This window comes from Lissotriton vulgaris, chromosome 9 (assembly GCF_964263255.1).
Source record: "Lissotriton vulgaris chromosome 9, aLisVul1.2, whole genome shotgun sequence".
In the NCBI taxonomy this organism is placed as follows: Eukaryota; Metazoa; Chordata; class Amphibia; order Caudata; family Salamandridae; genus Lissotriton; species Lissotriton vulgaris.
This window is the reverse complement of record NC_141697.1, coordinates 250,777,136-250,802,557: the sequence shown is the minus strand read 5'-3', so window position 1 is coordinate 250,802,557 and position 25,422 is coordinate 250,777,136. Positions and strand designations below refer to the sequence as shown.

The 25,422-nt window shown below is 46.5% G+C and overlaps 1 protein-coding gene across 4 annotated transcripts in view; it reads left to right on the top strand.

Annotated features, from left to right (window-relative positions):
- ENTPD5 (ectonucleoside triphosphate diphosphohydrolase 5 (inactive)) overlaps window positions 1-25,422 on the top strand; it is a 408,239-nt gene that overhangs the window by 231,180 nt on the left and 151,637 nt on the right. For all 4 annotated transcript variants that reach the window (XM_086937471.1, XM_086937473.1, XM_086937472.1 and 1 more), the window contains one exon: window positions 7,954-8,042. In XM_086937471.1, coding sequence (XP_086793597.1) covers window positions 7,954-8,042 — 89 coding nt within the window. The remainder of the gene's footprint in view (window positions 1-7,953; window positions 8,043-25,422) is intronic.

Below are 25,422 nucleotides of genomic sequence, written 5' to 3'. Positions count from 1 at the left end.
GCGATGGCATGGTCCGTACTGTAGAACAGCTTGATGGACCTCCGGAGAATCTTACATTGGTAAACAAATTCCAGTTCCATAGAGTGCGAGGGGCCTTACGGGCGCTTTTAGGGGATGATATGACGGAACCCCCTGAGGTTGGTGAGTTAGCGCAATTTATTAAGGCACCTTCCCCACGTAAATGGACTTCTGTTCTCTAAAAGACTGCGATGGCCCAGAGGGCACACAAATACACAGCAGCCAGACTGGCATGGCAGAGCGACTTGGATGTGCAGCTGAACATCCAAACTTGGTACTATTGTTGCATGATCACTCGCAGGGTGTCCTTGCATGGTAGACACCGCCTGGTACACTTCAAATTCCTGAACAGGGTATATTACACGCCAGAGAGACTGTGCAGGTATGGGCTGCGTGAAACTGCGGAATGTGAGAGATGCCGTGTGGAGGTGGCTGATTTTCTGCATCTGGCGTGGCTATGCCCGGGTGTGAGCGCTTTCTGGCTGGCTGTGTTTGCTGAACTGGGCAGGATCGTAGAACAGGAACTCCCAATGGAACCGCTGGTCGCTCTCTTGGGCTACACAAAAGCTGTTCCGAAGGCAATACGCAGATTGGTAGACATGGGATTGCTACTGGCCACGAGGAGGGTAGCGATGTGCTGGTTGCTGGGCCCTTCTCCCACCTTACAGCAGTGGTCCAGGGACATGCTCTACTGCTCCACGCAGACTGAACTTTACAGTGAGCTGCTCCCGCCCAGGAACCGACCCAAAAGCTTCTGGGGACTGTATACTGCCTACATGGCTGGAAAGCGGAGTGAGAACGCTGAGGACATGGCAAATGGTGTAACGCTAAACCCCACAGGGTTGCTGAACCGGCTGGCATAGGGTGTCCTGCTTGCTTGGAACGAGGTGTTGGGTTGTTGACTTGAAGTGCGCGGATCACTCCTGTGTGCCAGTTTTGGGGCGCAATTGCTGAATGGCGAGTGGTAGCTCTCCAATTCTCTAGTTCTGTCTGGTGCCCCTTCCTATGCTCCATTCACTTATATTAACCACTATTGTGACTTTGAATGCCGCCTGCCCACCTTCGGGATGTTGGCATCATGGCTGTGTTAATATTCTAGTGCCTATGTGGAATATTGAATGGGGATTGCGGGCGGGCATGTGTTTCTGTGAGTGTTTTTAATCAGCAAATGTATTTTGTGTTTTCTTAATAAACAATTCATTAAAAAAAAATAATAATAATAATATTGATTGTTAGAATTAGTGTTTGAATTGAATAGACTGCAGAGACGACCTAAGAAAGTTGCAAAAAAAATAGTCTGAAATCGGGGAAGTTAAGACCCCCTTTATTGAATGGGAGCTTAAGTGAGGAGATCGATCGACGTGCTTTTTTGTACCCCCCAAATAAAACTACTAAAGATCCAGTCTAATTAAAAAAAAAGAATTATGGACACGTAAAGGAATTGATCTAAATAAATAAAGAAATGTTGGCAATATTTTCATTTTTATTAAATTAATCCGGCCTAAAACACTTAATGGGACCTTGTGCCATTTTTTCAGTGTGACAGACACCTCTTTTAATAGAGCCTCATAATTGAGTGTAATCATGTTGCCTATGTTAGATGAAATTTTGACACCCAGATATACAGCTGCCCTGCATATCCCTTGAACTGGAGCCTGGGGTTTATAGTTCATTATTATCTGAGTTTTATGTATATTTAACTTGTATCCGGAAATTGTCCCGAATCCATTGGCCTCCTTAGTTATCCAGTGTAAAGCTTCTGATATCTGTAGAGAATATAGTGATATTGTCAGCGTAAGCTGTAATTTTTAGGGAATGTAGGCCAAAATCAAAGGGAGCAATTCAGGATTGAGTTTGTAGTGCATTTATTAATGGTTCCATAGAGAGTCCAAACAGCAAGGGCGACAAACGGCACCCTTGCCGAGTGCCCCTGGATATTGCAAAATTAGAAGATGCCATGCCAGAGTAGCTGATTTTAGCATTAGGGTGATCGTATAGAGCCTGTACCCACCTTAAATATTGGCCTTTGAAACCAAAAGTTGTCATTAATGCCCAGAGATAATCCCACCCCACTCGGTCAAAAGTCTTTTCAGCATCCAACAATATCATACCGAGTGGGGTGGAATTAGTCTCTGCTACATCGAATGCAGTTATCGCCATGTTTACATGGGCGGTTGTGTCCCTACCCATAACGAATCCATGCTGTTGTGAGTTAACTAATTTCGGCATAAGAGGAGCCAGTCTTGTAGCAAGAACTTTCGCAAATGCTTTTGCATCCGTATTAATGAGTGAAATGGGTCTGTATGACCCACACTCATTAGCAGGTTTGTTTTTTTCTAAACTATCTTTGCTGTATTCCATGAATTAGGAGCCTTTCCGCCTTTGCCGATTGTGTTAATTACCTGACAGAAAAGAGGGAGCAATTCGTCAATACAGATTTTATAAAGTTCTGCTGGGAGCATGTCTTCCCCCGCAGCCTTACCTGATGGGAGCAAAATAATTGCAAGCCTGAGCTCTGTGATAGTAATGTCCTTAACCAATTGGTCAAGTCCTTCTATTTCTCTATTCTTTATCATGTGAGTATCTAAATAAGTTTGGATGCTGTTCATAGTAGGAAGAGTTTCTGGAGTATACAGGGCTCTATAATAGTTGACTAATTGCTCCATTATCTGTTCAGGCCGGTTATAAATAAGGTTGGAAGGTCCCTTTATTGTCTTGATTAATGTATTGGCCTTTTCGTCAGCAACTTTATAGGCCAGAATCTTTCCGATTTTATCACCACTCTCAAATTGAGACCGATGGTATTTATGTAGTTTAATGCTACTTTTTTCTCTAAGGGTGTTTTTCATGGTGGATCTTAGATTAACTAACTTACATCCCAACTCAACGGTAGTTTGGGAGCCCTGACACAAAGCATCCGCTAATTAATTTTCCAGTGACAGAATATTAGCTACCAGAATTTTAGCTTCTTTTCTGAGTTCTGAGTCCTGCCTCCAGACAAACTGTTGGACAAATCCCGTTATGCTGGCCTTGCAGGCATCCCAAACAAAGGTGATTAAGGTGGAGTTGAGATTAATTTGAATAAACTCTACGATATGTTCTTTAAGTAGTAGAATAAATGAAGAATCGAGTAGTAAAATGAAAATAGCCTAGGACCCTGTTTTTTTTGTGAAGTACTAAAGACAAGGAGAATGAGATTGTGGTCTGAAGTGACCTTTGGGCATATTTCTATAGTACTGGTATCTAAAATCCTATCAGAGACCCAAGCCATGTCTATACGAGAACAGAGTTTGTGAGGAGCAGAGTAGTAGGTATATCCCGCTACTTTAAGATATATAGTTCGCCAGGCATCCTTTATATTATGTATGCGCCCTAGTTCTAGGATGGCAGCCCTTATCTTACGCATCCTTTGGAACGCTACTCGCCTGGTCGTATCCATCTCATAATTCATTATGCAATTGAAGTCTCCCATAATTAGTAGCTCTCCTTCCCATTCCAACAATTCCATATTTAACCGATCAAAGATAGTAGGATCATCAATGTTTGGTCCATATATAACACAAAATACATATTTGCAGTTTTCAAAAACTAATTGAGCAATAGCCCATCTACCACCTTATCAAGAGCAGTTTTAACAACTTCCAATCATAGTTGCTTCTTTTTCAAAATGGCAACCCCTCTAATTGAATCATTTAATGCTGAGCAGGTTATTACATCATAACCCAGTTGCCCGAGTAACTTCCTGTCTTTGTAACAGATATGAGTCTCTGATAGTAATACTAAATAGGGGTTATACATTTTATGCTCCTCTTGAACTAATCGCCTCTTATTCCTGCTGTTAAGGCCTGCAACGTTCCAGGCTAGACATCTCAACCGATACATTCCGCTAATATATAGCCCCCTTCCGCTCTGATCACAAATGTTGTTGTTCCCCTATTGTCACATTCAGCAAATCTCATTCTCGTGTTATTTTTAAAATTTTCACCCCCTCCCAAACCCAACCCCCCCCTACACCCACCCATCCCACCCCTCTCCCTCTTGTCCCTTAGGGGGAGACACCCCTCCATGTCTTGCTGCCGTTGATTGGGCAGCCTTGCAGAGTGGCAGCATCGGAGTCTGCCCCCTGCGGTCCCATACTGTTACGAGGAAAAGACAAAAAAAGAAAAAAGAAAAAGAGGAGCGAGAAGAAAAGAGTTTCTCTGATAATTTCGATAGATTACAGTTTATTCTAATCAAAAACTACTAAGAAAAAAGGAAAAAAATAAAAAAAGGGGATAATAAGCAGACAACCAGAATTCACAAGTGACACATGGCAGATCCCCATTGACTAGAAAGTCACAGGCTATAATCCAAGTATCCGTTCCCTTCATATGACATTCTGACATCCCCTTTAATTCCCTTTTTAAGTAAGTAACCAAGCTTGATCAGTATTAGTGTTTTTCAACTAAATTTAGAAAGCGCTAGTTCAGCTTCCCTGTCATCTGTGAAGAAAAAAGTATGCCCCCCCCCTTAATTACTTTAAGTCGAGCTGGTTCCTGAAGGAACACCTGTCCCCCAGAGATTTGAAAGGATCTATACGCTGGCGTAGCTTCCATTGTTTTTCCATAGTAGCCTTGCTTAAATCAGAGCGAACAAAAAAGGTAACATTCTCTATAGTGACAGGAGAATTAGGCCTAGCTTTAAGTGATGCTGCCTGTCTCAAAAGGAAATTCCCAAAATAAATCAAAAGGGGACGAGGAAATTTACTCTCTCTATTTCTTTGAATTAGGGGTAGTCTATGGACTCTTTGGAGTTGCTAGTCCCAATCCCAATCTGACAGATCAGGGAAAGCTCTTTGAAACAGTTTAACAACATATGCCCTTGGATCTGAACCTTCTGATATACCGAAGAGTCTAAGATTCTGCCTCCTTTGGCGATTTTCCATATCTTCCAATTTGTTCTGAAGATTCAAGATCTGTGCATCATGTTGCTTGGTGAGGGTCTCTGTACAGGTAGATGCTTCTTCGACACCAACCATCCTTTGCTGTAATTCCTCGATGTCTTGTGTAATTCCCTGAAGCTTACTAGTCATCTCCTGTAGAGAATTTTGCATTTTACTTTTAACCTCCCTAAGTTGCAGGAAGTGTTGTTGTACTTCCTGTCTATGATCCGTTAAAGTCTTTAGGATCAAATTGAGAGGGGAGAAGGTACCCTCTGGATCTTCTGGGGTTGTTAAAGCCGGCACGTCATCGGCATTAGCTATAGATAAAGTTAAAGGCAGGGTAGCCAATGGAGCAGAATCTGGTCCAGATACTGCTGTAGTACTGCTAGGTTCTGAGAGAGAGTTAACCTCATCCAATAAAGCTGATTTTGAAACTGCTTGTATTATAGGTGCTGCAGGTAGGGTGGGTGGAGATATAATACAGCCGGCAGATGAGGAACAGTCTCTCGGGTGGTTGCCCTCTGTTGGGCTAGTGCCTGCTAAACGCATCGCCATGCTCTTAACACCGCCTTTTGCCTGGATCCATTTTCTAAGTGGGCTCTCCTCACTAATAAGCTTCCCTCGTAGATTCGAAGTTGAGGTTAAGTAGAGAGGTTAGAGTCGTTGGGATTCTTCCCTTTCTTTAGTTTATTTTTCGCCTTAGTCTTCCCCTTTTTGCGCCCTGAGAGTTTATCTGCATCTTGAGGGGAATTGCTTAAGTCCTCTTCTTTGATCAGCTCCTCATACTCGTCATTGGAGCATTCCTCTACCCCTTCAGTGGTAACAGCGACTATGTCTGCCATGGCATCCGAAGCCTTTTCCGCCACTGCCCCTACTGCGGGTTTATCTGTCTCAGGGCCAGCAAGAGAAATCACACTATTGGTCGCTGGATCTAAGCTTTTAATGATCTCTGCTTGATCTGTCGCCTGTGGACATTCAAGTGCAGTTTTGGCAATCTCAGCAGTCTCAGCCGGTATTATGCTATCAACTCCCTCGGAGCCACTGGTATTCTCAGTACTCTCAAGTACACTCGAGTTGGCTTCATACTCCAAAATTACTCTATCTGTTGTGGAAAGCATTTTATGTGTTAAATCCGAGCCCGAGTCAAAGTGAGCTCCGCTAGACTGAACTGGTTTAGCAGTATTGGCAGTGCTGCAGCTCACGGCCAGCTCAGAGGGAGTTACCACACTGTTGCAGTAATTATTGCTGAGAGCAACATTGTATCCAGTAATCGTTTTATTCCCGCTGACTTTAGCACTCCTGGCCTTTTCGGAAGTGACAAACAGCGGGGCGCGGATTATTTGCTTACCCGGCTGTGACTCGGTTTTCTTGGAAATTGAAGCCGGCAAGGAGGCGGTCGCTGTTGCCGTCGCCGCTGTTCCTGCTGCTCCTGCAGTGATGTCCCCTCCATTGGCAAAGGCCAAAGTCTCTGTGGCAGCGCCCCTACGAGCGCGGGTAGACCTGGGTAGATTCTTTGGTGCCATGTCGATTGTCGAGCCAGCCCGCACCCGCAGCTTCACGGGAACAGTTAGAGCAGTCGGAGCCGCAGTCGGAGCCGCCAGGAACGCGAGACCCGACCAGACAAGCCACGATCCTCTGAGCAGCTGTGGAATCGGGAGTCAGGAAGCCAACAGAAGCCACCCAGGCCGTCCTTGAAAAAACCGCAGCATCCAGCAGTGTCCAACACCACGAGGTAGATGCTTCTATTAATATTAGTTTTCGCCCTCGTTTCCCCCTTTTTTCTTTTGCCTCCTTTGTGCTATAGCATCAGTTGTATATGACCTCTCATCTCCTCGTAGTTTTTCTCATATAGTTTCCTCCGGACAGCAGGAAGCAGGGAACCTCCGTCAGGGCTGCAACTCCGTGGCGACTTCAACCCGCCATCTTGAAACTCCTTGGCTGTTTGTTCTGCCCCCATTAGAATGTATGAGGAATGAGGGAATATTTTACGTCTGAAAAGTACACTCTGTCCTGACAAATTTAAATCTTTATCTCAGGCATGTATTTCTTCGCACAAAGCAATCCTGTATTTTTAGGTTTCATTTACAGACAGTTTAGCAGCCTATTGGCGACCTAATGTTACTACTTCTTAGAGCATATAGTTTGCAGAATATTTATACTGAGTATGGGCTTTTGGTTAAACCCCTTCAGCCATTTGCTGTCATGTAGTTTTAAATGGTTGCCATCGGCTTGGTGGCATGTCCTTGAAGGTCCCGGTATTTTGTAGAATGTTACATGGTAAGAGTACTCCTCAGTGATCACCTTCCTCACTTTGCCAGTACTTGCAACGCAAATGTACAAACATTGGCAAAGCCAATAGCGCAAGAGAACACGCATTAGCAAAGTGAAATCTATTGGCTTGGCCAATGCTTATTAATTGTTTTGCACTGCTGCCGGTGTATTTTTATTGCTTTTGTCTACATTGGAGTGCAAGGATCAAACCTTTTGAATTTACTAATGTTAAAAGGGAGTTTCCTCATATTTAAGCATAGTTGGGGATTACGTCTTGAGTAGAGGGGTGTCTGGAAGTAAGGTTTTTTCTTTTTAATCGTTTTTATTTCAGGATTCACATAGCAGCAATATACAGTGAAAGTATGCATTCTCATAAACACAGTACATAATAGTTTATCTCTGTTTTCTTCTGTACACGTGGCAGTGCTACGCCAAAAACATGTATCATAGGCACAATATAAAAAAGCTGCACATCCCTATTTTCTTTTTTCTGAATACGATTATCAACATGGTGAATGTAAGGTTTCTTACTTAAAATTGCTTTTTGCATTTGGCCTTCCTGCTCTGCTTTCCCAGACAACTAATCAGTGCACTAGTGCTTATGATAGCTGTGACAAGTGTTGTGGGACATGGCACATATGCCTGATCATTTAGTAGGCAGTAAATTGCTAGGGGACAGGACAGTGGTGATGTGGTGTGACATAGCATTGGTCGTTTTCTTATCTTGGAGCTGTTGGTTGCAGGTCAGCTGTATGGCGAAAGAAGCCAAACCTTTGGGACGTTGGACTTAGGTGGAGCATCAACACAGATCACCTTTCTGCCAGAGTTTGAGGTAAGTGGTGCAGAGGGAGTTGCTGTGGGGTGGTAAAGGGGTGGGTGCCTGTGTGTGCCCCCATGCGCAAGAAACTTCAATGAAAATGCATCTTTTTCATGTCTGAATGTTGATCATCTCCCTCTCGCGTTCTCATCCGTTCCTCCAGTATATGCATATTTGCTTTCCTATGCCTCTTCTTATAGGACCGCTGGTTTAAACATGAAAGAGTTTTCAACCCCATTTCAGGCCTGTTTGAATATTGTGAGATGGCACTTAAAAAGAGGAAGTACCATCATTATACTATGAAAAATACTGGACAAATATGTTTGAAGAGGGACCATTTTTTAGTTCTACTTTTTTTTCAAATTCAGTAGTACTTTGTGGCTTGGTATATCAGATTCCAATAGAATACACAGCCAGCACATGTTTTATCAATTTGATATAATACAGTATATTAAGCATTTTTGGGGTTTTCAGTTAAAACTGATTTTAACTGATAAAACTTAACCGAACTGTCTTTTACTGAACTGCACTTTAAGTCATAAAAGTGCATCCTCTACCTCTAATCAATTTTTTCTGATGGACGCTCTCGCTATGACCCAATAGGGCCATGGTAAGCCACTTATTATGCCTTCTTGACCATCTTTGCTCCTCCTGGATGCCCCTTGACCTACTTTGAATCCCTTTATTAGGCCATGGCTCAACTCATATGGCTTAATATGTGCATATTGTTTACTACACTTTGCTATGTATTGGCAGCAGGTTCACAGCTGAAGTCCGAGCAGGATCTCACTGAGCATGGTACCAAGCATTGCTTTTTGAAAGCGCAGGTTTCAAGCTAGATTCTGGCTACAAAGATCACATCTGAATACTAACATCTCCATTCAATTTCTGGACCCATTACTACAGTTTGTGGTATTACATGGTGATGGTCTGAAAACCCTGCCTTTAGGATCTGTATCTCCTTTTACAGAAGGACAAAGCCCACTTCATGAACAACTTTAGCAAACATGCCATGCCTGGGAGAGGTCCATTCTCTGGGTTCTTAAAACTGAGCTGCTTACAGCACATGCATTAACATAGAAAATCCATGAATTAATGTATGAGCTAAAGATAGTGCATCTCTGAATCCTTAAGAGACACTCATTGCTAGGTGTTTCGAAGAATGTGCTGCATCTAGATCAGATCAGTTTGAGGAATAATAGGTTCATGGACCAGTTGTGAACCTGCCTACTTTTTTAAACCTTTATTTTTGCAGTTTCTGATTAGCAGCTGCAACTAGCAGTGCAGCTCTTGCCACACAATTCTACAGTACAGAGTACACAGTACAGAGTGAGCAACTGTAGGAAGGTACTATTACTTTGACAATATAAATTTGCAGGAGGCAATCCACCATCAACGATACCATGAGATATGTAGAGCACACAATCTTTGGCATCTTGATGCACTAAATCAGTGGGCCTCTATTTGTCTGAGTCTGTGATATACCCACTCAATGGTGTATCTCCAGGGGCTGCAATCTATCTCCCAGGGCCACCCAGGCATACAGATCGTTCCCTAGCTTCTCGTCCCTCCTACTAGGCTATATGTATTGTTCCTCTGCCAATGATAACTCAGCTACATCTCTATTCCGGTGTTCTATCAGTGGGCACACTGCCCCATCCATGTGATAGCCACCCCCCTCCAAACTAAGGTCATATGTAGGATATCGACCCCAAGGAATTGCAGCATGGGCACACCGAGGATTGAGTCCAGGACATCTGCTGCAAAGCTAGGGGCGTCACATAGGTGCGATGAAGGAAATGAAAATGGACCAGTTTAAAGCAAGAACAGTCCTCGTCAGGGCACAAACCTGGGTCCAGTCAACGTCCGGCAGGAGAGCACCCAAATCCACCTCCCATGCCAGCCGGGCACGCAAAAAGCTGACCAGCAACAACAGCAACCATAGCTTTATACAGCTAGGGCACCAGGTGCTGTCCCGACCCACAGGCCAACATGCCCCCCAGTGCGCCAGAAGCAGGCGACGCTGCAGAAAAAGTCATCCAAGTCTGCTTGGCAATTTCAGCCAAGCCAGCGTAGTGTAGAAAATTACTCTGCCTGTGTATCCTTAAAGGAAATGAAACTCTCATTGGGGTATAAATCCCCCAGCAGTTCACAACACCTGAAAAGTCATGCCAGCCTCCTTGCACTGCACCAGAACAAGAGCCCCCAACCAGGTGTTCCGGATGGAAGGGCACCCTTTTAAGCACTACAGGCACAAAGTTCCCCCACATGCAATCTGTCTAACCACATATGGTAAATCATCTGATATTCAATCAGCAACGCTGAAAGCTCAACATCATCAACCATTCCAGCCAATAGCCATTTCTCCCAGTTGCTACCGAGCAGCATGCTGCATAGAGGTAGCAAAATAATAAATCTCCAGCCATCTCACCTCCTGGCTGCCCTCCTCATAGCTTCTCATCAAGTTAACCTGAGCTACCCTACTGCGCGTTCCCACCCAAAGAAGGAAGGTGAGTAAGGAATCAAGCTGCCTGAACGCTCTGAAGGGCCAAGAGTACAAGGAGTGTTATAGGATGTACAGACAGCGCAGCAGCAGCACCATCTTGGAGATAGCAATCCTGGCTCTAAGTCACATAGGCGATGTGTTCGAAAAGGACACCGACAAACTCAGCAAGTCCAGCTCCCGCCCCATATTGTGCCACAACTGCTGCCCTCCTCTGACTTCTCTGAGTATCTGCTGGCGCTATGAGACCTACTGGTGATATACGCGCCTACCAAATACATACATACATACATTAGTGTCCGCCCCCACTACACCCAGATAAAGGAAGTGGCCTAGTTCCCATCTCAGCCCGATATCAGGCAGCTGTTCCATCGCAGTCCCCACCAACTCTACCAGAGGGAACAGTAATGACTTCCTATGGTTGATATGCAGACTGGACATGTCATCAAACTCATCCAGTAGCCGGAGCAGTGTCTGCAATAAATGACTTGTTGCCCCCATCTCTATGCGACCACCATACAATTTCTCGTTGCCCAGCACCGCCAGCGGCTTAATCGCTAAAGCAAATAATGGAGAAGACAGTGTAAAGCCTTACAGAGTCCCCCCTACACGATTACCAACTGTCAGCCCGAGACCTCCCAACCCGGACCCTTGCACTAGGGCCAGTATACAGTAAACGGATTCAAGCCCAAAACTATTACCCACAGGACTTCAAGCAGGTATCTCAATCCACAGTCTTGAAGGAAATTTCTAGGTCTGTCGATACCAACGCCATTTCCTCATACCCGCTCTTTGCTTCATAAAGCACATGGGTCAGCTGCCTGAGATGCATCCCCGTATTACGGCCTGGGATGCATTTCCATTTGTCCTTGTACATCAGTCCTCTCATCACCGTGTTCAAGCTGTTGGGCAGTAATTTACATAATACATTGATGTCCGTGTTTATCATAGTGAGCGCATGTATGCCGCAGGATCCACCCTGTCTCCACCCGGTATGGGTAACATGCAAATCTCTCCCTCCATCATAGTGGGCGGTAGCACCCCCTCTCCCTGGCTTCCAGGAAGACCTCAAGGGGACCCTGCGTGAGGGTAGGTGAGGACTCCTGGTAGACGTCTGCTGGGAACCTGTCTCCCAGGTGCCTTAGACTTGGGGAGCATCTGCAGTGCCGCATGCAACTCATCCAATGCAAGGTCTGAGTCCAGCATGGCAGCCATTAATGAGCCAACTTACAGAAGCTTTAAATGGCCCAGGAATGCCTGTACGATGTCCAAGGTAATTTGCGGGTGCTACCAGTACACCCCCTCCAGGTGACATCAAAAAGCGGTCACAATGTCAGCCCTCAAGGTCACTGCCGCTTCGTCCTCTGTGATCAAGTGGGAGATGAGGGCAACAGCTGTCTCCCTGCGCAGAATCTTTGCCAGGAGCGTTCCCAACTTGTCCCCTTCTCAATGAAATCTCTTACTGTACTGTTTCAGTGAGTACTTGTCCAGTCAATCTCAAGCATCCCCTCTGTGGAGAAGTGTGGCTCAATGGTTAGAGCGGCAGACCCTGATGCAGAGATCTAGCCCGGGACCAGGGTTCAATTCCCCGCCTCGGCGGGTCTTGGGCTCAAAAATTCCACGGACCTGATAATTCTCGCCTCGGTGCCTATTCCAATCATAGAGTCCCACTCTGCAACTCCGGGCAATAGCTTGCTTAATCTCCACAACGGCCCCCACAACGCTAAGAATGCCTGGCCTCCACCTTGGGGGTGCCCAGGAGTGGACGCCTCACAGGGAAAGCCAGGATGGGTTCCACAGCGGTATTCGTACAAGCGCCTTGAGACCCTTGCAGGTGAGTAGTGCGCTATACAAGTATCAATTTACATTTACATTTTATCTCATCCTCATCCCTGCAAAATACCGGATCAGGTGAGTCCCGCTCTTGTATGCTGGCCAGCCAAGCATCTGCCATATGAAGCTCCTTCTGTAGCTGGCGCCTCACCCCACATGTTAACCCTAAGTACTGCCTGTGCAACACTACGTTTATATCCTCCCATTTGGTGACTCTGCTAAAGGGTGTTTCCCAGTTGTGCTCCATCTAGTCGGTCAACGCCTGAGACAGTGACTCCCTACCAACTGCCGACAACTAGACTTCCACTGGGAATCCCCACATCGTTCTGTGCACCGTAACCCCCACCTATTTAGCGTGCAGAAAACCGAGGAGTGATCAGACAAGAATCTGGCTAAGTGTGAGACAACCACCAACTCAGCGAGGAGGATTCCTGCCACTAACACCCTGTATAGTATAATGAATGTGTTGTGAGTAAGGGAGTGGCATGTAAATGCCTTAAGCAATGGGTGGAGAGCACACCAAGCGTCAGCCAGTCCCAAATTTCTCATCACTGCCCCCATGGCTGTAGTCATATGAGGCTTAGTGCCTGCCTTTGGCAGCATTCTATCAAGTTTCACATTGATCACACAAAGTCGCACAACCACAAGAGGGATGCATCTGCATCCTGACTGACCAAGTCCTGTACCCTGTAAAAGAAGTATGGATTGTCCACATTGGGAGCATAGGTATTGAGCAGGGTCATAGTCTTCATATCCAGCGTACCCTGCAGTAGCACATATCAGCCTCCGCATAAGTAAGGGAAAACAGAATACCTGATTCCACCCAACCCCCCCCCCCCCCCCCCCCCCCTCGGCATATGTAGCGTAGAAGGCATTGATCACCTGACCCCTCCACTTCTTAGCCAGCTGCTCTACCTCCCCATCATCTAAGTGCATCTCCTTTGGATACTGGACAGGCTATGCTTATTTTATGACGCTTCAGAAAGGAGTGCATCCTGTCCTGCTTAGTGTAGGACCCCAGCCTGCGGACATTCCACGTCAATAATTTATATTCATCCCCCATGTCTGTGACATTGCAGGATAGGAATTCCTACATGGCCATCACCACTGCAACGACCCTCCCGACCTGCATCAAATCAGAAAACAACAGTAAAACTCTAACAAAGAATGCCCCCCCCCCGGACAAACCGAGGGTAACATTAGACCTACATATGTCCATCCATTACATGTGCCAGGACCAATAGATCACCCCCTACCCCGTTCAACATTGACAGGTTGCCAAACTCATGACCCACACAGCCCTCCTACCCGGCCACATAAACTAACAAAAGCACTTGCCGTTCCCACTCCCCTCCGGGTGGGGGGGATCCAAAAACAACCATCACAGTAACCACTGATTTCAGATTCGGAGCCCCAGCCACCCTCCATAGAAATAGGATTGCAGGCCACAAGAGCCCAAAAAGACCGCCAACATGCGTCACCTTCACCCCAGGAGTGAAGCAAAACTGCATAAGCAGCAGAAGCCCCATAAAAATCTCTCCCCGTCCGCCAGTGAAGCCTCACTGAAAATGTGAAAAAACATAACATGAACAGTAGAGTTAGTTCCGCGTTGAGTCAAGGTGCTTGGCACACAGTCAGTTGTGACACTGGGGATGCCAGGTGCCAAGCCAGTCGTGGGAAAAAACGATTGCTTCCCTGTGCGCTAGCGAGGCAGTACCCTCGACACCTGCATTGTGCGGTCTTCCTGGATTGTGTCTTGAAGCAAATACGATGGCCAAGAATCTGGTGGCCCTTGCCGGGGCCGGTTATATCAAGAACCACAGACAGGCTCATCCTCCGGGCCTGAGCATTCAAGCCCTCTCCCCTCCCTACCAGTTGGAGATGTGGGCTATTTGGTCCCACATCTCCAGTCATTCCTAGACCTCTTCCAGTTTCCCGAAAAAATGTGCCTTCTCCTTCAAAATGACCTTCCAGTTTGAGGGGTACAAAGGGATTTACTTCAGCTGCAGTGCACGCAGTTTCTGCTTAACAGTCAGGAATGATTTCCACTGCTCCTGCATCTTTCTAGTGTTGTCCGGATAATTTCAATCTTACTGTTTTTAAAACAAGGGGCAGGGCATAATATACAATCCCTTTCCCGATAGTTCAATATCTTAGCAATGATGGTCCTTGTAGGTGCACCAGCCGGTGGGAGTAGCAGCAAGGCCTTGTGCATTTGCTCAGCCACAGAGAAATGCGAAATACCCTGTGGTCTAAGCTGCTGCTTCATCCAGTCTTCTAAGAAGGCATGCGCTGATACACCTTCAGCCCTCTCTAGGTACCCCAGCACCCAAATATTTTTGCAGTAGGCACAGTCCTCCATGTCTTCCACCCTGTGTACCAACTCATGAGTAACTGTAGTCTGCCTAGCCATGTGCTTAAGGGAGAATACATCTCCTTGCAGAGTCACATTATGACCCTTCGCTGCAGTTACCTTATCAGCCACCTTTCGCAAGTCCGGGTTGAACAGATTGACCTAAATAGAAACAGTTTATATTTTTTGCTCAAGGGCTGTTCGAGAGCCCTGAATAGCCATCTGTAGCTTCACACTTGAGGGCTCCAACTCCGGGGACGCACATGCAGAGTCTGCACCTCCCTGACAAGTAATCAGCTGAGAAGGTTGCTGGGGCGGTATGTATCGCGTGAAGGTATTGCTGGAGTGCAAGCACAACAACTTGTCCTTCCCCCTGATTGACGCACCAGAGAGCATAACACAACTCCTTCCAGCACTTCTCTCCCTGCAGGCAGCGAGCAGCCTCTGAGCTCCTAGTCCAGGCAAGGGCCCATAATCCATGGGTGGGTCAGAGGGGCAGGTGCGCCACCCCCACCCCACAGACCTCAACAGACTGGGCTACCATTCTTCAGTGGTGAGGGGAGGAGCCCTCACACCCACACCGCAGCAACAACTCCCACCTGCACTGCCCGCACCACACCCCCTCACACCCCCCTACCCCCACGGCCCCCTGGGTGCTCATGCACATGCCACCCAAGGACAGTACCTGTAAACACCATCTCCTGCCAGGGTCATCCATTCCTCACCTCTGGGCACCAATGACCGACATGCACCCAAGGGATTGTCAGCCATTCCAACCAGGCCGTCCTGGCTCCCTGCCCTACCCCACCCAGAGGCGGCGCCCCACAGGAGGCCAACAGCAGGCTGTCCAAAAACTCGGCCAAGACCCGCTGGGTGCCTCTCCACCTTCAGGTGCTCTTTCTCTCTCTTGCCCTCTCCCCTCCCTCTTGCTCCCTCTTTCTCTCCCTCTTTTTTCTTAGTCTCTTTCTCCTGCTCTCTTTTCTGCCCTTTCTCTTACCTGCTCTTTCTCTTTCCCGCTCTTTCTTTCTTTCTCTTTCCTTTTCTCTTTCTTTATTGCGTTCTCTCTCTCGCTCTCTCTCGCTCTCTCTCTCTCTCTCTCTCTCTCTCTCTCTCTCTCTCTCTCTCTCTCTCTCTCTCTCTCTCTCTCTCTCTCTCTCTCTCTCTCTCTCTCTCTCTCTCTCTCTCTCTCTCTCTCTCTCTCTCTCTCTTCTCTAATGTAATCCGCTGGTTTTGTTTGCCCTTGGGACAGGGTTTGTCACATCAGTGCTGAGTCTAGCACAGACCAGGTATTTTTAGCCCCAACGCAGCCTGAGGCCCAACTCCATTACAGCGCCGTCTTCTGGGCCGGAGTCTGTCCTGGGCACCTCCAGACCTCATGCACTGTGCCCCCACCCATCTCTAGACCCTGCCCCTATCCAGGTGTGGCCTGGGTCCGCAGGCACCATGTGGTAGGTGGGACCCAGCAACCTCCTCTCCGTGGCCAGAGGGGACACAGCACGAAAGCCTCCCAGATGGTATCTCACCACTTCTCTGCGTCGGTCAACTCTGCTGCCGAATAAACCGACACCCACTCGGCCACCATTAAATGCGGATCTAGCCACTGTCCACTGAGAGACCCTCCACTCCCTGGCAGCCCTGAGGCCGCAGCCAACTGACGCTGTCCCGAGGCTGCATGCGGCAAACCAGCCTCCCAGGGACTGGCAAGGCTCCCAATAGGGCCAGCAACAGTCCATGGCCGCCCTATAAAGCAGCTGCTCACTCCGAGCGCCACAGACTGGCGTGGTCCTGACCAGCCTCAGTCTGGGGGTAGCGGCTCTGTCACAGCAGTCAAGAGTCTGTTGCCCTTATTCCACTCCTAGGTGGCTGGATGACCCAGGATTCAGACATCATGCTTGGAGCCAGAAAATGTACGTCCCGACGGCCATATTGTCCGGCTACACCCTGTGTACCTGCTTACTTAAGCTTACATGCAGCATCAGATCACCAAGTTCAATCTTCATTCCTACTCCCTGCATGTAAAAATTGAGCTTGAAACCTATGGTGCTGAAGCAAGGCATGACACTAGATAAAATCACCTGTAAAAACCAGAGCAACATATTTAATGTAATCATTTTGAGCAATGCTCGTTCCCCCCCCCCCTCCCACCCCCGCATCCCCCAAGATGGAAAATGCACCAGAACAACAGTGAATGCTGCATAGGACACAAAGGTAAAGTGTCTTGTGCAACTCACAAACTCACACATTCCTTGAAAGAGCACAATCCCCACACTGCTTCCAAATCAAGACCTACATTCATGGTAAAAAATCAATTCTTAGCAGTACATATGCTCTTTTTCAAATAAACATAAAATCCAATAGGTGTGTCTCAACAATGTAAAATAACTTCATTCATGATGTGAACCTCACAAACCTTTGCCTCTCGCTCTCTCAGTAGTGCGGAAGCCAATTACAGCACAATTGAGCGAGAGGCATTGATCGGCATTATCCAGTATTATGGGTGTCTTTCATAGATTCACATGCCTGAATCATTCCCCTTCGTCGGAATGGGAGTCCCCGGTATATAAACAAAGTAATGTCCTATAGACATATAGAGAAATAGGCCTATAGGCCTCACATTAGTAACATATCCCTGCCCTTTTCTAAAAAGGACCAAACTCTAGAAAAGAGCCAATCAGCTGCCACCTCCCTCTAGAACCCTCCTGGAAGGAGCCTCAGTCCCTCAGATTTTCTACAGCACGTTGTGCTAAGGGAGTCTCCTCTGAGCTCTGCTCAGGTTTGTTTCTTGACAACTGGTTTCCAGTGTTTTAGGTTATATTTTTTTTCCTGTTTCTTCAGTGATTCCTTGAGAGTATGGCTGACACACCAAAAAAGGGTCTTTTTAGATCCTGTGGTTCTTGTGGAAAGAAAAGGCTACATATTGATGACCAGCATAAAGACTGCCTGTATCCGGATCATTCTGCTAAGGACTGGAAGGTATGTCGTACCTTTTCCACTAAAACCCTCAAGGACCATGAAGGGGGGCCTCTTAATTTGGCTCGAGAGGCTGAAGGACAGAGACCACCTTGATTCCTCTGAGGAGAGTGAAGGTTCTTCAGTCTCCTCAAAATTATCTCTGAAGAGACCAAAGGTGGCTTCCCCTAGCCCTACGCTCCTCCTCAAAAGAAGACATCAAAAAAGTCTTCAGGGGTCCTGGCTAAGACAACTTCTGTGAAGGAAGTTCACACCTTCAAGAAGCCTGTTTCGACATAGTCGACGACGATATCGTTGACGACATCTTCATCGTCGAAGAAAACAGTGACCCCATCGACGGCAGGTAAAGCTTTGTCGTCGACGATAGCCATCAAGAAGACACCGTCGACGGCGAAGACCCAGTCGACGCTGACCTCGCCGACGACAGCATCGGCGACAACCTCGACGTCGAAGCCAATATCGTCGACGTCGACTCCGTCAACGAAAGCATCGTCGACGAAGGGCTCGCCGACGAAGACACCGTCGGCGAAGGAACTGTTGACGGAGACATCGTCGACAACAGGAATGTCTTTGCCGTCGACGGCGGCCCCGTTGACGATGACTCCACCGGCTATGTCAACTGTCGACGCTCCACCGTCAACGATCATACCACCGACGGGCTCGTCGCCGGTGATGGATTCTGGCCTACAGGCAACATGTGTACGCCTTTAAATCACAAAAAGGGCGCTGACACCGACGTTAACATCACCGAGCCGGTCCAACCAATTCCTCCAGCATGTCTCCTCCAGGAGGAAGACTCAGACGAGGGTGACATGTTCCAAATGGCGACAAGTCCTTCGGAGCTCAACGTGAAGTGTCAGAGTTCAGATGAGGAGGAAGATCAGGAGGAGGTATATCATCAGCCACCTACTCCTATGGTTTGTCTTCCAGCATCCTTAGTTACGGATTTGCGATACCTCATTCAGGATTATAAACAGAGGTTTTCAGAGTCTCCGGCTCCTCCGCCTGCCACAGTAACTCCGTCTCCAAGACCACTACCTCCGCCCTTAAATATTCAACCAGAGAGAGTTGATGTACCACATCCTCCAACTTCTGATGAAGAAGGAGAAGAGGAAGACCAGCAAGAAGAGGGTGAGCTGCAGAATATTCAATCTGTGCATGATGACTGGGATGACTAAGTCATTCCCTCTCCCGCACCTCCAGTGCCCGCGCCCGCAGATTCACCACCAGGCGACATTGGAGGGTTCCATAATGTGGTTGAGAGGGCTGCTCAACGGTTTAAGATCGCGATGGTCTCTCAAGAACAAGACTGCTTCTTGTATGACTTCGAAGAACCTATCAAAAAAGCAGTTAGGTCAATACCTATGACCGATTATCTATGGACCCAGGGGGTTAAGATCATGCAAAACCCCGCCTCTGTGGATTCAGTGATTCCTCGGTTGGACAAGAAGTATAGCGCGCCTGATACTGCACCGGCCTGTTTGACGGGACATCCCAAACCGGATTCGGTGGTAACACAGGCGGCCCAGAAAAACTCCAGGAATACTTCAGCCCCTTTATCGGCTCCTCCTGATAAGGATGGAAGAAGATTAGACAACATTGGGAAAAGGTTTTCTTCAATGTGTGCGATGACAGTAAAGGCTGCAAATGCTTTAGCGCTCTTGGGACGCTATAATAGGCAATTATGGGCAGATATAGCCCCTATCTGTCAGAGTTACCAGATACATCCAAGGAGGAGGTGAAGAAGATTCTGCAAGAGGGTGAAACATCAGCATCAGAAATTATAGACTGTGCAATGGCTATGACAGGGTTCCGCCAGTTGGCGGGAGTGGCAGTCTTGAGACGCCAGGGGTGGCTGAAAGCAACTTCATTCCGCCCTGAGGTACAAACGAAGATATTGGACATGCCGTATGATGTCCAGTTACTATTCGGCTCCAAAATTGATGAAGCATTACAGAATATTAAAAAGGACACAGACACTGCGAGAGCTTTGGGCACTCTCCAGTACAAGAACCGGTCCTTTCGTGGAAATAGAGGAAGAGGACAGTCTTCCTATAGAGGAAATTTCCAATACAGGTCCTCATTCTCGTCAGGCCAGAGTCGACCCCAATATCAACCGCGCCAACAACAGAATCAGAAACCTTCTTATGGCAAGTCGTTCTTTCAGGGTAAAGGACAACGAAAAAACAACGGACGTAGACAATGACATGTTTATTCAGCCAGTCCAGACTTCATTTCACTCATTAAAATTGGAGGAAAGATTACCCACTTCCTAAAAAATTGGAAAAAGATTACCACGGACCGTTGGGTCCTTCAATTAGTGCAATTCGGCCATTCTATGGAATTCATGCAAACTCCTTGCGTCACAAAAATCTACGGCTGCTTTTGCAAGAAATCTCTATTATGCTCCAGAAAGGGGCAATAGAGAAGGTACCCCATCTCAAAGGGGAAAGGGATTTTATTCCCACTTCTTTTTAATTCAGAGAAGAAGTGGAGACCAATTTTAGACCTCCAGGCCCTCAACAAATTCCTGAAGACGCAGTTGTTTCACTGGTGACGATCCAGGAGGTCCTACAGCTACTGGAAGAGGAAGATTTCAACACGTCCCTAGACCTTCAGGACGCCTACTTCCATATCCCGATTCACAAGAATCACAAAAAATTCTTAAGATTTGCAGTAGCAGGCATACACTTTCAATTTCGCGTCCTGCCCTTCGGGCTCAAGTCTGCACCTCGCATCTTCACGAAATGTCTTTTCCCAGTGGCGGCATACCTCAGGCAGCGCCATCACCAAGTCTTTCCATATCTGGACGACTGGCTGATCAAGGCTCCATCCTTAGAAGACTCGTCCAGGTCTTCCAACGCCTGTTTAAGGCTCTTCAATTGTTTGGGTCTCACACTCAATCAAGAAAAATCAGTCCTGCAACCTTCTCATTGCATCAATTTCTTAGGTGCAACGCATGGACACGCGTTCGAAGAAAGCTTTCCCATCCCAAGAGAGGAAGAAAAAGCTTATGGCACTAGCTGTTCTAGTGGCATCAAAGAAGGCCTTGACGGTCCGCCTTTTCAAGTCCCTTCTGGGGATGATGTCATTGTGTATCCTCCTGAATCCTCACTGTCGTCTTCGGATGCGACCTCTACAGGAAGCACTGTAAAAACAGTGGATCCAATGCACAGGGTCTTTCGATGACCTCATAAAAGTAACTCCCCAGATGGTCAAAGCCCTGCAATGGTGGATGTCATCTCGAAACCTTTCTCGAGGCTTGACATTCCTACTTCCAGCTGCTCCTCATATTATCACAACAGATGCCTCCTTGGACGGTTGGGGAGCTTTTCTGCAAGAACTGCGGATAAGCGGGAAGTGGTCTCCCTTTCCTCGAACTGCGGGCAGTCTTCCTGGCCCTTTAGGCTTTTCTGCCAAGAATCAAGAATTCCCGTGTGCTCGTCCGGACAGACAACACCACGATGATGCACTACCTCAACAAACAGGGAGGGATGCGTTCACTAACGCTCTCTCGCGAGTCGCAGAAAATATGGAACTGGCTAATCACAAACAAGATATCTCTTCGAGCGGAGTACGTCCCAGGCATGGACAATGTACTCGCCGACTCATTGAGCAGACAGGAGACAACATCGCACGAGTGGGAACTGGATCAGGAGATCCTCAACCAAATCTTCTTGCGATGGGGAACTCCACAGATCGACCTATTCGCCACAAGATCCAACGCCAAATGCCCACACATTGCAAGTTGGCATCCCCAGTCAGGGTCTCTAGGGAATGCATTTTCGATCGCATGGTGCAATGTCTTTGCGTACGCCTTTCCGCCATTCCCGATGCTTCCCAGAGTCCTCAGGAAACTGAAAGTGGAGCCCTGTACTCTCATTTTAATAGCCCCGACTTAGCCACTGCAACATTGGTTCACGGAACTCCACTGCCTATCTCTGGAGCCACCGATCCGCCTGAAACAGTGTCCATCTCTGCTCACAATGAACAAAAAACAAGTCCGACATCCGAATCTGGCATCTCTCAGGTTAGCCGCCTGGCTCCTGAGTTCAGAGAGCTTCAGAATTTGAATATTCCACCTGATTGTAGAGCCATCCTAGCTCGAGCAGATAGCACCAATAAAACATACTCTTTGAAATGGAAGAGGTTTTGCGTCTGGTGTAAAAATCGAGCAATGCACCCTTTCTCTTCATCTCCGGAGCAAGTTTTACCTTATCTTTTCCACTTGGCAACGTCAGACCTTGCTCACTCCTCCATCAGAGTCCACTTGGCTGCAATATCCCGTTACAAGGGATCTTCAGTGGGTCCTTCTCTCTGATCTCACAGACTGATCAAGCAATTTTTAAAAGGATTATACAGGACTTTCCCTCCGGTGAAAATGTTGCCTCCTGCCTGGCACCTTAATACAGTCCTTAATCATCTCATGAAGCATCCCTTTGAACCAGTGCACAGGGCTGACCTGAAATATCTATTTTGGAAGCCAGCTCTACTACTTGCGCTCACATCCGCGAGGCGGGTGAGAGAAGTGCAAGCTTTTCTGCAATTTAAACAAGACAGAGTGATTTTACGGACAAATCCGAAGTTTATTCCAAAAGTCCCATAGGATTTCCATCTAAATGAGCCTGTGGTTTTGCATCCCTTCTTTCCAAATCCCAGTACTACCGCAGAAAGGTCGTTGCATTCTTTGGATCTCAAGCGGTGCTTAAAATTCTATATCGACAGGACAAAGGCTTTCAGAAAGTCAAATCAGCTATTTGTGGCTTACAGCATTTCCCGCTGGATCTCGGCAGCTATTTTTTTTGTCATGAACAAGCAGGACATCCCCTGCACTCTAAAGTACAAGCTCATTCTACTAGGGCGATGTCCACATCCATTGCACTTTTCGCAGGTGTACCTGTCATTGACATTTGCAGAACGGCAACATGGAAGTCGCCACATACCTTCACTAGGCATTACTACCTGGACACGGAGCTTATGAAGGATGCTGCGGTGGGACAAGCAGTGCTTTGTCATCTATTTCACTAGAGGTGAGCCTTCTTTCATCCCTCCATCCTTTCCATGTACGCACATTTCTCGGTTGTGTAATGTGATGGTATTTATTGTTTGCAATTATATGCTCCTGTTAGTCGCTTGATGTTTTTATCTAATGACTTGCATATACTGTACCATCCGAAATGTGCTTAATGCATTGCTGGCTACTCTGATTCAGGCATGTGAATCTATGAAAGACACCCATAATACTGGATAAGAAATGCGTTACTTACCTGTAACTGCAGTTATCCAGTATTGGTGTCTTTCATAGATTCACATGCAACCCTCCCGCCTCCCCTGGAAGGGCTCACCTAACTCTCTCAGTGATACGCCTACTTAGCTTTGTGTGTAGGAAAATCTGAGGGACTGAGGCTCCTTCCAGGAGGGTTCTAGAGGGAGGTGGCAGCTGATTGGCTCTTTTCTAGAGTTTGGTCCTTTTTACAAAAGGACTGGGATATGTTACTAATGTGAGGGAGGTGGCAGCTGATTGGCTCTTTTCTAGAGTTTGGTCCTTTTAACAAAAGGACAGGGATATGTTACTAATGTGAGGCCGATAGGCCTATTTCTCTATATGTTTATAGGACATTACTTTGTTTATATACCGGGGACTCCCATTCCGATGACAGGGAATGATTCAGGCATGTGAATCTATGAAAAATACCAATACTGGATAACTGCAGTTACAGGTAAGTAACGCACTTCTTCTGTTGGACAGTGGAAAGGTTCAATACATTAATTTGGGGTTCCCACTTTGATCAATTTACAGACCACAAACCATTGCTCCGCCTGTTGAGTGGCAATGGTTCAAGTAAAGCATCATCACGATTGGTCAGGTTGGTATCTAAGCTGCAAGAATTTAATTTTACCATGAAAACATACCTGGTGGGAAAAACATAGCACCTTGCATGTCTCTCCGCGTTACCGATCAGAGGTGAAGAATCCAGCACATTTCAAGATAATGAAAATGTGATTGCTTTTGTGGAAGATATACTACAGAACAAAGGATGATCACACAACCAGTGGTTAAAACCTTCCAAACAGGAAGCTGTGTTACACTCTGTTTTCAAATTCATGAATGAAGGTTGGCCCAAGGAAAGAAATGTTGTGGCCTCTTTGAGACGTTTTGTACAGATTTGAGAGGACCTATCAGTTTTTGAAGGGGTGCAAGTACTTGAGATGTGTGTGGCTCCTGTGACGATCAGAGATGATACTATTAAGTAGGCACACAAGGGCCATTTAAGGGCAGTAGCACATGCAAATATTTTTTTTAATGTATTGGTAGCCTGCATCGGAAGCTCAAGTTTCTAAGTGTATTGCTAATTGCACCACCTGTTTGGTATCTGATAAGCACTGGAAGGTACGTGAGTTACCAATTCAAACGGTCCTTCTGCCGGAGGACGCTTGGCAAAAAGTGACACTTGATTTTGCAGGTTCAATTTAGTTATTGTCTACTAACAAAAGATATATGTTGGTTTTGATTGATTATATTTCAAAATGGGTGTATTTTGGTTTTACACTTTGTTCCCAACACTGACGCTATAATCACATTATTAAAAATAATTTTGGTTGTAGAAGGAGCACCCAATGAAATTGTTACAGACCCCACTTCACAGCGTGCATGAAGGACTTCATTGAGGGTTTTCACATTACTCATCTCAGAGTTGCACCTTACACACCTTCAGCCAATGCTTTGGTTGAACGCATGAATAAGCTCTTAAAAGAGGGTGTGCAAACCACCTTGACCATGGGTATTGAGGTCAACACTTTTCTCAGGGAGTAAGTTTGGTCATATCTAGTATCTTCACACAGTACAACAGGTATGTCCCCATTTATGATGCTACGCAAAAGATTTGTAAGGGCTTCATTTTATCCTGGCTGGATAAGAGAGGTAAGCGAAAAGAGCACACCTGCAATGCAGACTATTGCATCCAGAGTTGAAGTAATGCAAAGTCAGGTTAAAGAACGTTTTGACAAAACACACCATGTCAAAGAATTAACATTGGAAGCAGTGGATTGGGTTTTGATCAGAAATAGCACTAAGGTCAAAAAGGGTTTATCGAAAAGAGTGTCTAAAGGCTCAGTACTTATAAATGACAAAGGCTGGTGGAGTAAGAGATCTTGTCAAGATTGCGCAGGCTGCAAAATTCAAGCTGTACAAGGCTATGATGGCAACAATTCCTCTCTTGAAAGCACTTGGTGGCAAACAATGCAAGATCATTCATCTGACAGCCAAGGGTCATCTAAGATTGATAATGCAAATGATTTGTTACTTTCACAAAAGCAACCTGGTACATTGTCCCTGAACAATCTAATGATTGCATTACCCCAGAACACCAAAGCTGTACACAATTCTACTTTGCCTTCAAAATTTAAGGATTACTGTGTCTTACAAAAAACTATATAATGGATGTAAAGCTGTAAATATTGTATTGTAATGCTTGTTTTAAGTATTTTTATTTGATTTCTTTTTCATACTAATTGTTAGACTTGGCATCATTGGCGTGAGTCTCCCTTCCATTTTTACTGATTGGCTCCTCTGCATTTTATATGTTTTGCTGGTTGTATGCTTTGGGCACTGTGCCACTGCTATTCAGTGCCACAGTGCAATTGCTCCCTATTTTAAATTGATGTACTGATTAGTGACTTCACGATTGGGTTATTTGATTTACTTGTCAGACCCTAGTACAGTGCACCATCTGTGC